Source organism: Oncorhynchus kisutch, linkage group LG23 (assembly GCF_002021735.2).
Source record: "Oncorhynchus kisutch isolate 150728-3 linkage group LG23, Okis_V2, whole genome shotgun sequence".
Taxonomy (NCBI): domain Eukaryota; kingdom Metazoa; phylum Chordata; class Actinopteri; order Salmoniformes; family Salmonidae; genus Oncorhynchus; species Oncorhynchus kisutch.
Genome location: NC_034196.2, coordinates 4,197,960 through 4,216,270, shown reverse-complemented (window position 1 = coordinate 4,216,270; position 18,311 = coordinate 4,197,960). Strand labels below are relative to the sequence as shown.

Sequence of the window (18,311 nt, the reverse complement as noted above, 5' to 3'; positions counted from 1 at the left end):
CCAGGGCCGTTGGCCGTGTCGTCCTATTCATTCATCCCCCCCAGGGCCGTTGGCCGTGTCGTCCTATTCATTCATCCCCCCCAGGGCCGTTGGCCGTGTCGTCCTATCCATTCATCCCCCCCAGGGCCGTTGGCCGTGTCGTCCTATTCATTCATCCCCCCCCAGGGCCATTGGCCGTGTCGTCCTATTCATTCATCCCCCCCAGGGCCGTTGGCCGTGTCGTCCTATCCATTCATCCCCCCCCAGGGCCGTTGGCCGTGTCGTCCTATTCATTCATCCCCCCCCAGGGCCGTTGGCCGTGTCGTCCTATCCATTCATCCCCCCCCAGGGCCGTTGGCCGTGTCGTCCTATTCATTCATCCCCCCCCCAGGGCCGTTGGCCGTGTCGTCCTATCCATTCATCCCACTAGGGCTGTTGGCCGTGTCGTCCTATCCATTCATCCCCCCAGAGCCGTTGGCCGTGTCGTCCTATCCATTCATCCCCCCAGGGCTGTTGGCCGTGTCGTCCTATTCATTCATCCCCCCCAGAGCCGTTGGCCGTGTCGTCCTATTCATTCATCCCCCCCAGGGCCGTGTCGTCCTATTCATTCATCCCCCCAGGGCCGTTGGCCGTGTCGTCCTATTCATTCATCCCCCCAGGGCCGTTGGCCGTGTCGTCCTATTCATTCATCCCCCCAGGGCCGTTGGCCGTGTCGTCCTATTCATTCATCCCCCCCAGGGCCGTGTCGTCCTATTCATTCATCCCCCCAGGGCCGTTGGCCGTGTCGTCCTATTCATTCATCCCCCCAGGGCCGTTGGCCGTGTCGTCCTATTCATTCATCCCCCCCAGGGCCGTTGGCCGTGTCGTCCTATCCATTCATCCCCCCCAGGGCCGTTGGCCGTGTCGTCCTATTCATTCATCCCCCCCAGGGCCATTGGCCGTGTCGTCCTATTCATTCATCCCCCCCAGGGCCGTTGGCCGTGTCGTCCTATCCATTCATCCCCCCCCAGGGCCGTTGGCCGTGTCGTCCTATTCATTCATCCCCCCCCAGGGCCGTTGGCCGTGTCGTCCTATCCATTCATCCCCCCCCAGGGCCGTTGGCCGTGTCGTCCTATTCATTCATCCCCCCCCCCAGGGCCGTTGGCCGTGTCGTCCTATCCATTCATCCCACTAGGGCTGTTGGCCGTGTCGTCCTATCCATTCATCCCCCCAGAGCCGTTGGCCGTGTCGTCCTATCCATTCATCCCCCCCAGGGCCGTTGGCCGTGTCGTCCTATTCATTCATCCCCCCCAGGGCCGTTGGCCGTGCCGTCCTATCCATTCATCCCCCCAGAGCCGTTGGCCGTGTCGTCCTATCCATTCATCCCCCCAGGGCTGTTGGCCGTGTCGTCCTATTCATTCATCCCCCCCAGAGCCGTTGGCCGTGTCGTCCTATTCATTCATCCCCCCCAGGGCCGTGTCGTCCTATTCATTCATCCCCCCCCCCAGGGCCGTTGGCCGTGTCGTCCTATTCATTCATCCCCCCAGGGCCGTTGGCCGTGTCGTCCTATTCATTCATCCCCCCAGGGCCGTTGGCCGTGTCGTCCTATTCATTCATCCCCCCCAGGGCCGTGTCGTCCTATTCATTCATCCCCCCAGGGCCGTTGGCCGTGTCGTCCTATTCATTCATCCCCCCAGGGCCGTTGGCCGTGTCGTCCTATTCATTCATCCCCCCCAGGGCCGTTGGCCGTGTCGTCCTATCCATTCATCCCCCCCAGGGCCGTTGGCCGTGTCGTCCTATTCATTCATCCCCCCCAGGGCCGTTGGCCGTGCCGTCCTATCCATTCATCCCCCCAGAGCCGTTGGCCGTGTCGTCCTATCCATTCATCCCCCCAGGGCTGTTGGCCGTGTCGTCCTATTCATTCATCCCCCCCAGAGCCGTTGGCCGTGTCGTCCTATTCATTCATCCCCCCCAGGGCCGTTGGCCGTGTCGTCCTATTCATTCATCCCCCCCAGGGCCATTGGCCGTGTCGTCCTATTCATTCATCCCCCCCAGGGCCGTTGGCCGTGTCGTCCTATCCATTCATCCCCCCCCAGGGCCGTTGGCCGTGTCGTCCTATTCATTCATCCCGCCAGGGCCGTGTCGTCCTATCCATTCATCCCCCCCCAGGGCCGTTGGCCGTGTCGTCCTATTCATTCATCCCGCCAGGGCCGTGTCGTCCTATCCATTCATCCCCCCCCAGGGCCGTTGGCCGTGTCGTCCTATTCATTCATCCCCCCAGGGCCGTTGGCCGTGTCGTCCTATTCATTCATCCCCCCAGGGCCGTTGGCCGTGTCGTCCTATTCATTCATCCCGCCAGGGCCGTGTCGTCCTATCCATTCACCCCCCCCCCCCAGGGCCGTTGGCCGTGTCGTCCTATTCATTCATCCCCCCCAGGGCCGTTGGCCGTGTCGTCCTATTCATTCATCCCCCCCAGGGCCGTTGGCCGTGTCGTCCTATCCATTCATCCCCCCAGAGCCGTTGGCCGTGTCGTCCTATCCATTCATCCCACTAGGGCCGTTGGCCGTGTCGTCCTATTCATTCATCCCCCCAGGGCCGTTGGCCGTGTCGTCCTATTCATTCATCCCCCCAGGGCCGTTGGCCGTGTCGTCCTATTCATTCATCCCCCCAGGGCCGTTGGCCGTGTCGTCCTATTCATTCATCCCGCCAGGGCCGTGTCGTCCTATCCATTCACCCCCCCCCCCCAGGGCTGTTGGCCGTGTCGTCCTATTCATTCATCCCCCCAGGGCCGTTGGCCGTGTCGTCCTATTCATTCATCCCCCCAGGGCCGTTGGCCGTGTCGTCCTATCCATTCATCCCCCCAGGGCTGTTGGCCGTGTCGTCCTATCCATTCATCCCACTAGGGCTGTTGGCCTCGTTGATTTCTGTCACGCCTCAGCGACTCACTGATAGATTCACATCGATGTGAGCAGGTCAAGTCTGTCACACTTGACATGTAGTGGTGTGTCGGAGCTATTCATGTGTGTTGGAGCTACTCATGGGTTGCACGTTTTGTGACAATATTGTTTTGAACGTCCGCTTTAGGACTGATGCCCAGCAGAACATTCTACTCAATGCAGTCTCAATGGGTACTGATGAAGATTTTGTCTAAAGTGTATTTCTGTGGCTTGAAAACACGATGACACATCAAAAGGAGGCAAATCATTAGTAGGACAAGCTTTTGTCATCATTGTGAAATCTCTAGATTGACTTTCAGTGTTACTTTAGCTAGCTAGCTAAGATTGAGGGGAGACCACCAACATTTTTGCTATCTAGCACAGCTAGCATTGCTAGCTATTTTTGGCTCTTGGCAACATTGCCACTCTCTAAAGTAAACTTGACGACATTCTAATGATGACAAAGTTGTTCCGCACGAATTATTTGTCTGCTTTGCCAATGTCATCGTATTTCCCGGCCACTACCGTGGAAATCTGACTAAAAAGTCATTAGCCCCCGTTCAGAAAGATCTGGCCTTAACCATCAGTCAGATATCAATATGCTGCGGCGGCTGTAGAACGGTTTGAGTAATGGCAACGATGTGATCGAGTGACGGATGTGCAACCCATGAATAGATCCTCTGGCTGGTCAGCAGCATGAATATAATACCACCGGACATACAGGATATCCTTATCCAGCCACTCGACTGATATCAATGCCATCTTACTTAAGTGTGTGTGTGTCTCTCCCTCTCCCTCTCTCCAGGTGGAGGTGGATGGTCAGAAGTTCCGCGGGGCGGGGCCTAATAAGAAGGTGGCGAAGGCTTCGGCTGCGTTGGCTGCTCTGGAGAAACTCTTCTCTGGCCCCAACGCCGCCACCGCCAACAACAAGAAGAAGAAGATCATCCCACAACATGCCGTATGTTACCAATGCTGTCTCCTCTGATCAGCTAGCAATACTTTCTGTTGCCAGGAGTCTGAGTGGTCTGTTAGCGATATCGATCCTCTTTAGAAGAAAGCCTGACCAATTATCAGGGACTTCCTCTCGTACTTTCACGACCCGATACAGAGTCTCATCGACTGTCAGTTACCGCCTGTTTGATCAGTCATCAATAATACTCTGCTGTCTCTGTGTCTGGGTAGACTAAAGGAGCCCTAGCTGCAGCGGCAGCCTCAGCAGTAGCAGCCCAGGTGGCCAGAGGGAGAGGTCGAGCGGCGGCCCTGACCAGAGGAGCCTTCGTCAGCGCTGCTGCACCAGGGTACACACAGATACCAGGTACATGGAAGTATGTGAAAGTATGTGGGGAGGGGGTGTTTTGCGTGCCTGTCCTGTCCGTTTCCCTGCCAACACTCTAGTTGTTTATAGGTTGAGTGCATATGCATGCGTTTATAATGCCAGTATGTCCAGTTACCCAACGATCCTAACAGTCCAACATGGCTTGAACATGTCCGACAGGCTTCGGGACTCCATATGGATACAGTGCTGCAGCCGCCCCAGCCTACGGTGAGTCACTCTCTCTCTCTCTCTCTCTCAGAGGATAAAGAGTTAACACCTGCCCTGTCGTACTGTTCCTCCCTGCTGTTGGAGAGGCCCTTCTGGAAAACCATAGTGCCCAATGAATCGGAGTTACACGTCGAGGTCGAAAATTGAAATGTAAGAAATTGGTTGAATCTAAAAAGCAAAAGTCAACCTGGAACGGATCATAACCTTTTGGTTCTTACTGTGGTTGGAGCAAGCCTTGCTGAGCTTCTTCGCCCGCCTGAGTGTCCAGACTGCTGCTCGTTCTGCCCGCCCCTCCGTCAGTCTGTCTACCCGTCAGTCTGCCTGCTCCCCCTTTCCTGACTCTCTGGACATCTCTCTCCTCTCCTTACTGTAGCCATGCTATATCTCTTCCCACAGCTAAGCTAACAGATACCCCATTCAAAGCGGCCCAGGCAGGCAGGGACCAATGCCGCCAACACACACAGGGACAGGCTATATGGGCTATTCACACTTCTTCTATAGACCAACTTCTTCCAAATACAAACACTAGGATTCACACACACACACACACCACCTTCCAGACCAAACTATTTCAGACCCCTACTATATCTTCTGTTTAATTCACTGAAAACATAGCGTGGCTACCCCACTACTCCTCTGGCTAGACTGGCAGGTCTGTGGCCTTCTCAGTCTCTGCCAGACAGCAGGTAGTCCTAGAGCTCTGGAAGGTTTGAAATTCGACCATAGTCTACATAACTAGATCAGATTCAGGGGTGCTCTCGCACAATCAGCGTAACTCAATACAAGCACCGAGCGCTTTGAGGTCAGCAACACTCAAGATGCTCAATCACACAACCACTTTGTCTTACACATTTATACACTCACAAATTCAAGCATAAATACGCACTCAAAAACATACGATCTTGTTTGCAAATATGTACACACTCAGTCTCTCTCTGCCTCTCTCTATTGCTCTCGCTCTTTTCCTCTCCTTCTCCTCCCTCCCTCTCTCTCTCTCTCTCTCTCTCCCCATCTCTTCATCACACACACCCTAAACTTAAAACAGACTGATCCTTGTGCGTTGTGTGGCATTGGAAGCCCATTCCCTCCATCACAGAGAGAGTTGCCTGTTTCTGGGGGCTTTGAACGAGTCTTATGTGCAGGTGGAGGTCTGGGCAGGCACAACACGTTCTAGAAGTAGACCTCAGAGAGCCTAGCACTGAGACCTGTAATCCCCAAGAGTCTCAGAGTAGGATACAGGATCAGTTTGAGTAGGACTATGATCCTAGATCAGCACCCCTACTCTGAGATGCTTTTTGAATACGGCCCCTGGTGTTGAGTGCTGTAGCCTGGTCCCAGATCCTTTTGTGCTGTCTTGCCACCTCCTGTGGTCTTTGTGACAATAGGAGTTGGAAAGACAACACGATCAGATCTGGTCCCAGGCTAGTAGTGTTGTAGCTTAGCTAACCCCAGTGGCCCTGCCTGGTCTCTGCCTGATACATAAAGAGTGTTCCTTTTAGTGCCTACCACCCAGTCATGTCATGTGGCACTATCATGGTATTTGGCTGTTGTGAGATCAGATTACGTGTCCTGTCCAGTCCCTTCCAGTGCTTCTGAGATGATGTTGCATGCTGGTTAATCCTCCCCAACTACAGTCATCTATCTCTCTATCTATCGTTCTGTCTGATGCTCACTGCTGTGCGGCGCTCAGGCTCCTGTTGCTGTTTTGGGATTTCTGTATGGGTTCAAGACCGTGAGAAACACATGAAACAACACACACACTCAAGGACACACAACTATGACCTCTTGTCTATCTATGATCGCAACCTCAAACCACACAAACCTCGGCCCAGACCACAAGAATATCCACTCCATTGCACAGTACCTGTAAACAATTAGACAAACAAACCAGCCAACCAACCAGAGCCTTGCATTGTACACCACCATTTGGTCTTCCTTCCTTCCTTCCTTCCTTCCTTCCTTCCTTCCTTCCTTCCTTCCTTCCTTCCTTCCTTCCTTCCTTCCTTCCACTCACTCATTCTTTAAACATCGTCCCTCTCTCTGGGTTCTACTGTAGCTCTGCACACAGGGACCATCTAGGCCTAGGCTTACAGAACTAGAATGAATGGAACAAACCCTCTGCTCTCACAATAGCATTTGGACTGATGAACTCATTGGTGCACGCAAAATGGCTAACCTGGAATTCTAATCATTCTAGTTCTGTGGCCTAGGCACAGTAGAAGATCATGACACAGGACAGAGGCGTACATTTTATGTTTTGCCCTGCCGTGGACTCATGTGGAGTGCTCTTTTCGTGTCTCCTCTCTAGGTTTCTCCCCCAAGAGAATGCTTCTGTTGCCTGTCATGAAAATGCCTGCCTACCCCATCCCCCACTACTCCTTCTTTTAGCACAGGGACACCAAAACACCCCACCTTTTTTTTTTGTTGAAGGGAATCTGAGTCTTTTTGTTTTTTTCAACATTTTTCAATATCGAGGGGGGGGGGGGGACTGAACTAAAGGACTCCAGCATGATTTGTAAAAGAAGTGAATATTTATTTTTTACTGATGGAAAAAACCCTGCAGGTTTGAGTTCTTAAAAAAAGGTAAAACTTGAAGGATTTGTGCTGTGAATTGTTCCATCATTCTTTTGAGTCTAAATTACAGTACAGTGCTTTCGGAAAGTATTCAGATCCCTTGACTTTTTCACGTTACAGCCTTATTCCAAAATTGATTCTATATTTTTTTTCAGTCAATCTACACACAATACAAAGCGAAAACAGGCTAGTAATTTTTTTGCAAATTTATTACAAAAATAAAACAGAAACACCTTATTTACATAAACATTCAGACCCTTTGCTATGAGACTCGAAATTGAGCTTAGGTGCATCCTGTTTCCGTTCATAATCCTTGAGATGTTTCTACAACTTGGTTGGAGTACAACTGTGGTAATTCAATTGACTGGACATGATTTGGAAAGGCATACGCCTGTCTATATAAAGTCTCACAGATGACTGCGTGTCAGAGCAAAAATCAAGCCATGAGGTCGAAGGAATTCTCTATAGAGCTCCGAGACAGGATTGTGTCGAGGCACAGATCTGGAGAAAGGTACCAAAACATTTCTTCAGCAATGAAGGTCCCCAAAAAACAGCGGCCTCCATCATTCTTAAATGTAAGAAGTTTGGAACCACCAAGACTCTTCCTAGGGCTGGCCTCTCGGCCAAACTGAGCAATCGGAGGAGAAGGGCCTTGGTCCGGGCGGTGACCAAGAACCCAATGGTCACTCTGACAGAGCTCTAGAGTTCCTCTATGGAGACTCCACCAATCAGGACTTTATGGTAGAGTGGCCAGACAGAAGCCACTCCTCAGTAAAAGGCACGTGACAGGCCGCTTGGAGTTTGCCAAAAGGCACCTAAAAAGACTCTCAGACCATGAGAAACAAGATTCTCTGGTCTGATGAAACAAAGATTGAACTCTTTTCCCTGAATGCCAAGCGTCACATCTGGAGAAAGCCTGACACCATCCCAACGGTGAAGCACTGTGGTGGCAGCATCATGCTGTGGGGATGTTTTTCAGTGGAAGAGACTGGGAGACTAGGTGGGATCGAGGGAAAGATGAACAGAGTAAAGTACAGAGAGATCCTTGATGAAAACTTGCTCCAGAGCGCTCAGGACCTCAGACTGGGGCAAAGGTTAACCTTCCAACAGGACAACGACCCTAAGCGCAATGCAGGAGTGGCTTCAACGCAAGTCTCAATGTCCCTGAGTGGCCCTGCCAGAGCCCGGACTTGAACCCGATCTAACATCTCTGGAGAGACCTGAAAATAGCTGTGCAGCAATGCTCCCCATCCAACCTGACAGAGCTTGAGAGGATCTGCAGAGAAGAATGGGAGTAACTCCCCAAATACAGGTGTGCCAAGTAGAGGTCGACCGATTGATTTTTCAACGCCGATACCGATTATTGGAGGACCAAAAAAGCCGATTCCGATTTAAACATTTTTTTTGTAATAATGACAATTACAACAATACTGAATGAACACTTACTTTAACTTAATATAATACATCAATAAAATCAATTTAGCCTCAAATAAATAATGAAACATGTTCAATTTGGTTTAAATAATGCAAAAACAAAGTGATGGAGAAGAAAGTAAAAGTGCAATATGTGCTATGTAAGAAAGCTAACGTTTCAGTTCCTTGCTCAGAACATATGACAACGTATGACAGCTGGTGGTTCTTTTTAACATGAGTCTTCAATATTCCTAGGTAAGAAGTTTTAGGTTGTAGTTATTATAGGAATTATAGGACTATTTCCCTCTATACCGTTTGTATTTCATTAACCTTTGACTATTGGATGTTCTTATAGACACTTTAGTATTGATTCCGTCCCGCTCCTCCCTGGGCTCGAACCAGCAAGACAACGACAACAGCCACCACATCGAAGCAGCGTTACCCATGCAGAGCAAGGGAAACAACCACCCCAAGGCTCAGAGCGAGGGACATTTGAAACGCCATTAGCGTGCGCTAACTAGCTAGCCATTTCCCTTCGGTTACACCAGCCTCATCTCGGGAGTTTATAGGCTTGAAGTCATAAACAGCGCAATGCTTGACGCACAACGAAGAGCTGCTTGCAAAACGCACGAAAGTGCTGTTTGAATGAATGTTTATGCGCCTGCTTCTGCCTACCACCGCTCAGTCAGATACTTGTATGCTCAGTCAGATTATATGCAACGCAGGACACGCTAGATAATATTTAGTAATATCATCAACCATGTGTAGGTCCCTAGTGATTATGATTGATTGTTTTTTATAAGATAAGTTTAATGCTAGCTAGCAACTTACATTGGCTTACTGCATTCGCGTAACAGGCAGTCTCCTTGTGGAGTGCAACGAGAGAGAGGCAGGTCGTTATTGCGTTGGACTAGTTAACTGTAAAGGTTGCAAAATTGGATCCCCCGAGCTGACAAGGTGAATCTGTCATTCTGCCCCTGAAAAAGGCAGTTAACCCACCGTTCCTAGGCCGTCATTGAAAATAAGAATGTGTTCTTAACTGACTTGCCTAGTTAAATAAAGGTAAAATAAATGTAAAAAATCTGCAAATCGGCGCCCAAAAATACCGATTTCCGATTGTTATGTAAACTTCAAAATCGGCCCTAATTAATCGGCCATTCCGATTAATCGGTCGACCTCTAGTGCCAAGCTTGTAGCGTCATACCCAAGAAGACAGAGGCTGTAAATGGCTGCCAAAGGTGCTTCAACAAAGTACTGAGTAAAGGGTCTTATGTAAATGTGGACTCCAGTCAAGTTGTAGAAACATCTCAAGGATGATCAATGGAAACAGGATGCACCTGAGCCCAATTTCGAGTCTCATAGCGAAGGGTCTGAATACTTATGTAACGAAGGTATTTCTGTTCTTTATTTTTAATACATTTGCAAAAAATTAATTAATTTTTTTTTTTTTTTAAATAAATGTTTTTGCTTTGTCATCATTGCGGTATTGTGTGTAGATTGATGAGGGGGGAGAAAATCTATTTTTGAATAAGCCTGTAACGTAACAAAATGTGGAAAAGGTCAAGGGGTCCGAATACGTTCCGAAGGCACTGGATATCAGCTTTTTTTGTTATTTGTTGTTCTTGTTCTTCTTTAGGAATTGCAATTTGACATAGACAACACGTTCTCTGTAAACCTGAGCTGTGTGAAGGATGTATAGGAATAATAATGAAACTATTTGTGGACAAATAAAACCTGTATCTTCTACAACAAGCTGAGCACTGCCTGGTGTTGTAACTGACACAAGGTACAGTAACAGTACAGTCTAATGACCCTACTGCACTGTAGCACCCTCTGTTTGGCTTACATAGCGGCTAGAGAAGCTATTTGAAGCTATTTCCTGGTGTGAACAGGAAGTTGCATGGCCTTGACAGGAAACGGGAAATGCTGTTGTTATGATTAGGAAATAGAGTGTAGTGTAGGGGAACATGATGGTGGTGGTGGTGTACCAGAGGCTATACAGTAATAGTCCAGTTTGCAGAGCTAGTGGTACAGTAGAAACAGCAGTTAATAACATTCATATTAGATGTTCTAATAAATAGAAGCTCAAACCCACTGCTGTCACTTCATTCCATTTCCATTCAGGCAACCCAGTCAATTCAGGGAGAATATTCATTTCATTTCAGTTTTAAGTCCTGAACTTGCTGAATTGAAATGGAATTGACCTCGACCCTGGTCATGCTTGCAGCCCTCACGACCCTCACTCACTCATTGCACATTTGGTTCCCGACCCCAACCCGTGACCTCCATCCACAGTTCGCACAGCAATCTGATATGGCTGCTTAGTTGGCTGGTCCACACCTACACCTACAGCACAGCACCCCCCCAGTCCTATCGAATACACCTACAGCACAGCACGCACCCCCCCCCCTATTGAATACACCTACAGCACAGCACGCACCCCCCCCCCTATTGAATACAGCACAGCACGCACCCCCCCCTATTGAATACACCTACAGCACAGCACGCACCCCCCCCTATTGAATACACCTACAGCACAGCACCCCCCCCCCCTATTGAATACACCTACAGCACAGCACCCCCCCCCCCCTATTGAATACACCTACAGCACAGCACGCACCCCCCCCTATTGAATACACCTACAGCACAGCACGCCCCCCCCCCCCCTATTGAATACACCTACAGCACAGCACCCCCCCCCCAGTCCTATTGAATACACCTACAGCACAGCACCCCCCCCCCCCCCCCCCCCAGTCCTATTGAATACACCTACAGCACATCACCCCCCCCCAGTCCTATCGAATACACCTACAGCACAGCACCCCCCCAGTCCTATTGAATACACCTACAGCAACAGCACCCCCCCCCCCCCCCCCAGTCCTATTGAATACACCTACAGCACATCACCCCCCCCCAGTCCTATCGAATACACCTACAGCACAGCACCCCCCCAGTCCTATTGAATACAGCTACAGCACAGCACCCCCCCAGTCCTATCGAATACACCTACAGCACAGCACGCACCCCCCCCCCCCCTATTGAATACACCTACAGCACAGCACGCACCCCCCCCCCCCCCTATTGAATACAGCACAGCACGCACCCCCCCCCCCTATTGAATACACCTACAGCACAGCACGCACCCCCCCCTATTGAATATTACCTACAGCACAGCACCCCCCCCCCCCCCTATTGAATACACCTACAGCACAGCACCCCCCCCCCCCTATTGAATACACCTACAGCACAGCACGCACCCCCCCCCCCTATTGAATACACCTACAGCACAGCACGCCCCCCCCCCCCCCTATTGAATACACCTACAGCACAGCACCCCCCCCCCCCAGTCCTATTGAATACACCTACAGCACAGCACCCCCCCCCCCCCCCAGTCCTATTGAGCACACCTACAGCACATCACCCCCCCCCCCCCCCCCCCCCCCCCCCCCCCCCCAGTCCTATCGAATACACCTACAGCACAGCACCCCCCCAGTCCTATTGAATACAGCTACAGCACATCACCCCCCCCCCCCCCAGTCCTATTGAATACACCTACAGCACATCACCCCCCCCCCCCCAGTCCTATTGAATACAGCTACAGCACATCACCCCCCCCCCCAGTCCTATTGAATACACCCACAGCACATCACCCCCCCCCAGTCCTATCGAATACACCTACAGCACAGCACCCCCCCCCCCCAGTCCTATCGAATACACCTACAGCACATCACCCCCCCCCCAGTCCTATTGAATACACTTACAGCACAGCACCCCCCCCCCAGTCCTATTGAATACACCTACAGCACAGCACCCCCCCCCCCCCCCCAGTCCTATTGAATACACCCACAGCACATCACCCCCCCCCAGTCCTATCGAATACACCTACAGCACAGCACCCCCCCCCCCCAGTCCTATCGAATACACCTACAGCACATCACCCCCCCCCCCCCCAGTCCTATTGAATACACTTACAGCACAGCACCCCCCCCAGTCCTATTGAATACACCTACAGCACAGCACCCCCCCCACAGTCCTATTGAATACACCTACAGCACAGCACCCCCCCCCCCAGTCCTATTGAATACACCTACAGCACAGCACCCCCCCCCCAGTCCTATCGAATACACCTACAGCACAGCACCCCCCCCCCCCCAGTCCTATTGAATACACCTACAACACATCACCCCCCCCCCTCCCCCCCCCAGTCCTATCGAATACACCTACAGCACAGCACCCCCCCCCCCCCAGTCCTATCGAATACACCTACAGCACAGCACCCCCCCCCCCCCCCCCAGTCCTATTGAACACACCTACAGCACATCACCCCCCCCCCCCCCAGTCCTATCGAATACACCTACAGTACAGCACCCCCCCCCAGTCCTATTGAATACACCTACAGCACAGCACCCCCCCCCCAGTCCTATCGAATACACCTACAGCACAGCACCCCCCCCCCCAGTCCTATCGAATACACCTACAGCACAGCACCCCCCCCCCCCCCAGTCCTATCGAATACACCTACAGCACATCACCCCCCCCCCCCCAGTCCTATGGAACACACCTACAGCACAGCACACATGGAAATATAGAAACACAGAAACACTCTGGAGAATCGAAAGCAGCAACAAGGGACCCTATCCAACCCATGGAGATTGTCTACCTAATTTTCCTGGTTCATTTCTGTGGTGGTTTGGTTTTATGTTATTATTGGTTTTACTGGTGAGTGTGTCAGTGTGACTCAGCGGTCCACTCAGTCCTCTCCCATGGGGCCAGCACAAAGCACAAGCTATCTCTGTCACAATGCTGCCATGGCATGATTACCTTGCCTTCCTGCTCTATTTCGCCTGAGAGCTCATTGCACAAGTATCCACGTACTGTTCCGAACAGTGAGGTCCAAGTTGGAATTCATATTATTGTTTTCTTTCATCTAGATGTTTTTACCCTAAAAGATATTTTCTGTTTAAACCATAAAAGTTATATTATATTTACTCCTAAGAGATCTGGGTCAATCAGAGTTGTGTGTCTGTGCTGGCCCGTGGCTGGGAGGACGTGGTCACCATCGCCATCGAGAGAAAAGCCCCCTGGGACACCGTACACTTAGGACAGCCGTCTCCATGGTTACCGCTATGAGGCGCAGCCATAGTCCAGAGGTCCCAGTGTCCTGTCCCATGGTTGGTTGAGCAGGGGAGACCTACCTCGGTGACAGCCAGGGGAAGCCCATAAAGTGCCTGATCCCAAACCCTCTCCCTCCCTTTCCGATCCCATGGGCTCCCCCTCTCTCTTCGCGATGGCATTGTACTATACTCTCTCCAAAATCACAACGTTTGATTTGATTTGTCAGAGTTATGTACTAACCACGTTTGTCTTTAAAAAAAAAAAACTTTAAAGTTTATACGTCTTATCACATATCTCTGCTGTCGTATCTGAAATAAATGAGCTTCAAAGTTTTTTAATTTTTGATTTTCAATAGTTTCCTTATCCTTTCAAATTTTGGTTGGATTGATTTTGTCGGAAAGTGGTAACCATTGCAACTTAAGTTGTTGATGTTTTTATTAACCTGATCCGCCGCAGCGCAATGAAAACCCCATGTACAGTACAGCCAGACAGAGCAGAGAGAACAACCTATGGAGAGAGTAAGATATGCTGCCTCCTACAGGGTCCCACGGTAATTATCTCTCTCTGCTCTTCTCCTCACTGTAGGTGGTCTTTTCATTGACAATCCTTTTTACCAGCCTCGGACCATCGCACCATTTATTATTCATTTGGGTCCTCAAGATCTCTTCTCTGACTTCTAGAACCATCAGGTTGTGTGGCTTCTAAACTGTCGTACCTACAGTCCCGCTAAGGAGCTTGACCTTTGACCCAGCAGGCTGTCTGTCCGTCTCCCACCGTACGGTACAGAGCCAGCGAGTGGTCAAACCGAACTCCTCTCACTCTGTTCTGTCTCCTCACAACCCAAATCAAAGGAAACAAACCTTTTAAAAAAGCAATACTTGATTTGACTTTTTTGACTCTCAGCTGCATCAAAACTGAAGGCTGAGTACCTTGGTCTTTTAGTCTCTTTCTTATATAGCAATACGACACCTGAACTTTTTGGCTTCAAGCTTACTTGAGATGCCGTGAATGTTCAATTGAGTCTTACCCAATCACAGCATTGCAATAGGTCATTTCAACTGTATATTCACTGTGTGTATGTGTGGCTATACCATGGAATATATGCATATATGTGTATGGTATGTGTTCCTAGAAATATATATATTACATGTGCTGAAACTATTTAGGGTGTACGCGTGTGTAAATATGATATACTTATTGTTGGTATAAATTATTTTAGAATTACAAAAGTGAAATGTAATTATAATCCTACAGTATAGCTTTCTTCTTCCAGTTTTATATACACTAAGCAATTTACTCTACTCTAGTACAATGCAATATGAAACGTGTTTCTTAATTAACCTGTGCTCACAGACTAGCGTAGTGATGCTTCCTTTTGTTTTACCCTGATGTCTATCTCATCTGAGCCTTTCTGGACACGCTCAAGTCTCTCTGGTCTAAGGCTCGCTAGCACAGCCCGGTCAGTCGGGAGTCGCTCGCTCACTCAACCTAGCAACCCTACCGCCCTCTCTAACACACTTCCTATGTGACAGCACACATTACTTTCCTGTTGACTTCCGGTCAGAAAGCACACTTCTCTACTCAGTGGAACATTTCTCATTGCTCTACTGCTAACAGGCGTACGCTAGTGGAGGTTGCTGGGGGGGGGGGGCTCATAATAATGGCTGGAACGGCGCGGACGGAATCGCGTCAAACACATGGATCCATGTGTTCGATGTATTTGATACCATTCCACTGATTCCCCTCCAGTCCTTACCCCGAGCCCGTCCTCCCCGATTAAGGGGCCACCCTGTACTGTACTGCTCTATCGGTACTCTACGTGCATACACACTATCCTTATAATAACCTGGGGGTCTGTTGGACAACTAGAGTATCTGAACACTAAAACCTCCTCACAGGACTACATTACTCAGAGGACCAGCCACAGTCCTCTCTCTCTCTCTCTCTCTCTCTGGCCTACAGCATAACGTGGGACCAAAAGCACAGTTCACAGTTTGTTAGCTTGTAGAGGCGGTGGGTGGCCCTGTGACGGCACCACCGCCTACTCGCCCACCCCCCCACCCCCATGCACACGTCAGTCGCCCCTCCGTTGCTGCGCAAAGGGCTTAGTTCACAATCCGTTTGCACAACTGTTGTACAATGTGCAGGCAAACTCACGAAAAGGGGTATTTTGGATCACAACCAATGTGTCAGATGTATTATATATCGGTTTGGGGACTAAGTAAAGCTACTCGGACAATCCAACACACAGGGCCCACTGCTGCATCTGTCAACACAGTCGCAGACCAACCAGCCTTGCCACCATGGAACAGTCCAACCACACGTGAATAGCAACATCTAATTCAACAGATAGTCTGACATTATACATGTTTATCGCTGTAGAAAGACAGACGGGGCCGTTTCATAACCCCCTGCTTTACCCTCTCTAGTATAGCTTTTTTCTATACTATATAGTATAATATACTACCTATAGTATGCAGTATGCTATATCTAACTGAGAAGGTGAAGCCATAGTAAGCTGTAGTTGATATATGAGTTTGTGTGCGGTGAAATTAGCGTATGGTGGGAAAGTAAAACTACAGTGCCTAGCAAGATTTACCAACCCAGCATCAAGGCCATATTCCCTGGTCTTGAATAAGTGGACATCTTATATCAGGATGAGTCACTACAACCGTCCTGTATCCAGATGGATGGATCACAAAGTACAGGATAAGATGAGGTAAATGAATGTTGTTTTTTAAAACTTATTTATATAAAAGCTGCTAAAAATGTTAAATCAAACCCCCCCCCCCCATAACCACATGATCTGACAACTGGCACAATACCCATCCAAAAGGGAATGTACGGTTTTAAGGTATGCTCGTATTTGAATGTCCCGAAACATTGAAGCATAGCTTTATAGCACTGGTTGATGGGTCAAATCTTTTCACAAACACACACGGTACTGTATGTATTTATGTATGTAGCTTCAGTTGGTGAGAGCTTCTGATGTTTTGTCCTCATCACTTTTTGGGATGTTCAACGACAGCCTTTTAAAAAACACAAACAACTGCGATCAGAAGGAAACTGCTGAAATATTGCAGGAAGTACATGAAATGCTTTGATTCTTCTTCCTTGATCTTCGTGGCAGTTTGATCTTCAAGGTTTTTGTCATTTTAAATGTTATTTTTATTTTTTTACATAATGTGGGAAAACTATTGAGCCTCAGTGTAACTTTCAAGACGAATAACTTACAGGATTTCAATCCTGGTGGGGACATACTTGTGAACTTTTTCTCAGTCTCAAAATGCACATCAGCCAATTAAAATGGTTGAGGTACACCGACTATACCAAACCTTAGGAACACCTTCCTAATATTCAGTTGCACGACTTCAGTTCGTCAGGGCATGGACTCTACAAGGTGTCGAAAGTGTTCCACAGGGATGCTGGCCCATGTTGACTCTACAAGGTGTCGAAATTGTTCCACAGGGATGCTGGCCCATGTTGACTCTACAAGGTATCGAAAGTGTTCCACAGGGATGCTGGCCCATGTTGACTCTACAAGGTATCGAAAGTGTTCCACAAGGATGCTGGCCCATGTTGACTCTACAAGGTATCGAAAGTGTTCCACAGGGATGCTGGCCCATGTTGACTCTACAAGGTGGTGAAAGCGTTCCACAGGGACGCTGGCCCATGTTGACTCCAATGCCTCCCACGGTTATGTCAATTTGGCTGGATGTCCTTTGAGTGGTGGACCATTCTTGATACACACGGAAAACTGTTGAGCATGAAAAAAACAGCAGTGTTGCAGTTCTTGACACAAACTGGTGCGCCTGGCACCTACTACCATACCCCGTTCAAAGGCACTTCAATATGATGTCTTGTCCATTCACCCTCTGAATGGTACACATACACAATCCACATACACAATCCACATACACAATCAAGGCTTAAAAATCCTTCTTTAACCTGTCTCCTCCCCTTCACCTACACTGATTGAAGTGGATTTAACAAGTGACATCACAGGATTCACGTGGTGAGTCTATGTCATGGAAAGAGCAGGTGTTCTTAATGTTTTGTATACTCAGTGTTGTTGCAAGTGATGAAACACTACACATTAGCTGTTCCCATAACATAACCTGGCACATTTAGCCCTATTCTAACCTTGGCATGTGACACTGATTACTTCCTGTAACAAATTCTGCGTCATACTATCAAAGATCTTAGACTTAATATCCACCAACCAATGGCACTTCTTAAAATGTGTCAATTTGGCCACCAAAAGGATATTTTCAACCTCCAAATTCAAGGTTTACTTTTGTTCTGCTTGGTGTGTCTCAAGTGTAGAGTGCCAATTGCACGATGCACCCTTGACTATGCTATTAGCGTTAGACAAACAGTCCAAACAGTTGTTGGACTTGTCAAATAGCTGTCATCGTTGCTGTTTGGGGACACACATTGCTAAAGCGGTTGACTCTAAAATTACAGTGCACATTAACTCTGGGTTCAAAGCCCCGTTGCGTCAAAACATTTTTGTTCAGGAAATCTATGTTCACTGCTGGTCCTCGATGCGCGAGTCAAGTAACCAAATTGACAAAGTGGATGATTATAATAATGTTGTACATGTAAGTCCAGCCTACACGCCTAAATAAATAACGATTATTTATGTAGCAGTGTCAGGAGCCTGTGTGTCAGTCTGCAAGAGGGACTCCAACAAGAAGCTCCTCATTAATTGTATTCGTAATAAAAATTGACAAGGTTTTGTCTGCACTTTTCTTGTCAACACACAAACT

At 49.1% G+C, this 18,311-nt stretch overlaps 1 protein-coding gene across 8 annotated transcripts in view; it reads left to right on the top strand.

The window, feature by feature from the left end:
• Positions 1 to 16,665, top strand: part of LOC109868286 (spermatid perinuclear RNA-binding protein-like) — a 135,374-nt gene extending 118,709 nt beyond the window's left edge. For 7 of the 8 annotated variants that reach the window (XM_031802603.1, XM_031802604.1, XM_031802606.1 and 4 more), the window contains 4 exons: positions 3,700 to 3,852; positions 4,077 to 4,209; positions 4,390 to 4,437; positions 14,125 to 16,665. In XM_031802603.1, the coding sequence (XP_031658463.1) occupies positions 3,700 to 3,852; positions 4,077 to 4,209; positions 4,390 to 4,437; positions 14,125 to 14,219 (429 nt within the window). In that variant the 3' untranslated portion in view covers positions 14,220 to 16,665. Of the gene's footprint in view, positions 1 to 3,699; positions 3,853 to 4,076; positions 4,210 to 4,389; positions 4,438 to 6,745; positions 7,183 to 14,124 lie in introns of those variants that run through there. The other variant, XM_020457727.2, reaches the window with a different exon arrangement.
• The last annotated feature ends 1,646 nt before the right edge of the window (positions 16,666 to 18,311 follow it).